The sequence below is a fragment of the Spea bombifrons genome, chromosome 5, assembly GCF_027358695.1.
Source record: "Spea bombifrons isolate aSpeBom1 chromosome 5, aSpeBom1.2.pri, whole genome shotgun sequence".
NCBI classification, from domain to species: domain Eukaryota; kingdom Metazoa; phylum Chordata; class Amphibia; order Anura; family Pelobatidae; genus Spea; species Spea bombifrons.
The window spans coordinates 81,705,591-81,707,951 of record NC_071091.1 but is presented as its reverse complement, the minus strand read 5'-3'; the positions used below and the strand labels follow the sequence as shown (position 1 = coordinate 81,707,951).

General features: G+C 35.2%; 1 protein-coding gene across 1 annotated transcript; it reads right to left on the bottom strand.

Moving 5' to 3' along the window:
- Positions 1-398: 398 nt before the first annotated feature.
- LOC128498100 (transthyretin-like) lies at positions 399-2,141 on the bottom strand. Its single transcript, XM_053468387.1, has 4 exons — positions 2,015-2,141; positions 1,521-1,663; positions 1,137-1,272; positions 399-644 (listed from the first exon to the last, which is right to left on the bottom strand). The coding sequence occupies exons 1-4, from the start codon at positions 2,078-2,080 to the stop codon at positions 528-530; spliced, it is 462 nt and encodes a 153-aa protein (XP_053324362.1). The 5' UTR covers positions 2,081-2,141; the 3' UTR covers positions 399-527.
- Positions 2,142-2,361: the final 220 nt, after the last annotated feature.

Sequence of the window (2,361 nt, the reverse complement as noted above, 5' to 3'; positions counted from 1 at the left end):
AAATAGACTCACCCACCTATGAGAGGTGCCAAAGAAATCCTGCACCTAGACATAAGTAACCCTAGGCTTACCCCTTTCTGTTACTTCTCAAGGTACTCAAAATGTGACCAAAGAGTAGCTACCAAAATAGCCTTAATACAATTCACATTAAATATTATGTGTGTGGCATAAAACCGCACTTCTCAAATCACTCCTTGAAGGCCTTCAATATTTTTGGTTTCTCTAACTCCCTGTTGAAACAGACTTTTTAATTCTCAAAGTCCAGAGCCAGTTGTGTAGTGTGATGGTCATTTTTGAGAACTATTTCAGTAGCATATTCAAAGTAAAACAACGTAGGAGCAGAAATGGATTTGCTACTATTTATTAATAATTAAACTCAGCAGTTAACACTTAAAAACCATAAATGCAGACACAGCTGTAGTTCACAATCAGTATATAACATATAGTTGGCAATAAAATGAAAAGGCCACACAAAAGAAAGTTGCAGCCATATACTGGCTATGATGTAATTCAAATAGAGAATGTTTCTAGTTTCTTAAAACATGTGGGTCGGTGACAGTAGCTGTGCTTGAAAAGGAGGAAGGAGAGATGAAGACATCGATGTCATAGTGGTCATGGTTTTCAGCTTCAACGGAGAACACCACCTACAATACAAAGAAAATACTGGTTAGTTGCAGCTCTACAATTACAGTTTGGTTTTATTTATTCTTCCACATGAGTTTGTTCCAGGGGGCAGGGGTTCCTGGGATGAGAAATATTACTCTCTCCAGAATATATCTTATCTTAAATATATCTTCATTAGGACTATAAACTCATCAGAAATGTCATTGTTTTAAAATGTTATTTAACTGCTCTTTTTTGATAGTTATTATTAATAGTTAAATTTTAAGAATGCCTAATCTGTTATGAGTTACAAAATGTCTGGTTTGTACTACTTCTTATGTTGTTCCATCTTTTCTGAAATAAATGAAGAAATACTGTAAAAATTATGTTGGCTCTAAATTATTTTTTCTAGTGGTTGGTTTTGTAGACTTTTTATAAAAAATCAAAGAATAGAAAAGCAGCAGATTAATCAATAATATATATATATATACATGAACTTAAAATTTTGTAATTGGTAAAAGGTAATCACTTACATCAACATATTCATAAAATGGGGAAAAGCCTAAATTGGCCCAGAAAGCACTTGTGGCAAACTGCAGCTTGTATACACCTCCGACAAAGTCTTCTTCAGTAACAAAATCAGAGATTTCTCCATCTGCAGCTGTTTGTCTAAGAGATAAATATATATTTAAATTAAAAAGTCCTTTTGTTACAGTGCATTAACTTTAGAGCTTCCCAGAGCCTACAAGTGAAAATACTAAAGTATACTGAGGCTTCATCACATGTAACCACTAGTAACCTATTTATGCATCCTCTGTTTTTATGGTTTGTCTGATGCTAGCGTGTATTCTACCTTTTACAAACTGGTGCATGAACAAGGAAATAGTTTATATTTTAGTAATGTTGATTTTGCTTACCTTGAGGAAATCAGTTGAAAACTTCCATCGTCGTTCTGTCTAAAAAGTGTTACTTGTAGATTAGCTGCTGGAGTTTGTGTTCCGGAGTTCACGGCGTGCACCACCAGGGGGTTCAGTTCGGAAGCTGTGTTAGTATCACGTGCCTTCCATGGGCAGACAAAAATTGGGGGTTTCATTATATGTATTCAAAACAGAAGTGCCAGAGAAATCCCTGCATTCCCTGTGATTAAAATAATTTCCGCATCGTGTTCCATCATTGCTACTCAGGCTTTAGCCATTAAAGGTGTCCTCCATGAACATGGGTCTAAGATAATGTTAGTAAGTGGCTACAGTGAAATGTAAGATCCAAGTTCCACTCATGACCTCATCTCATTATATCTTGTGATATTTCTACTTAAACTCCAATCTACATGACCTCAAAACATGTACATAGTGTGACAGACAAACTTCTTTTTATGGATTAATTAGAACAGCAATTATTCAGTTTTACTTACTGATGGAGCCGCTTCAGAGAGAACGATCAATGCAGCCAGGAAAGCAAATACTTTCAAATAAGCCATTCTTGTCTTTGGTCGCAGTGATGCCAAACTCTGCCACAAATGTACGCTGAAATACAAGTGATATCCAGTCCCTTTATATAGGTGAACCTATTGACTGAAATTATCTGCTTGGTAAATAATATAGCAATAAGTAACTTATACATGCCTCCTGAGCACAGAGATATGTTATGTTTAGAAATCATGATGTTAAGTCTGTCTTATATTTCCATTATTTAATGTCATGAGATTGTAGATCAGAGTTGAGTTACTGCACCATCAAAAGACTGATATGGTGAAATTAT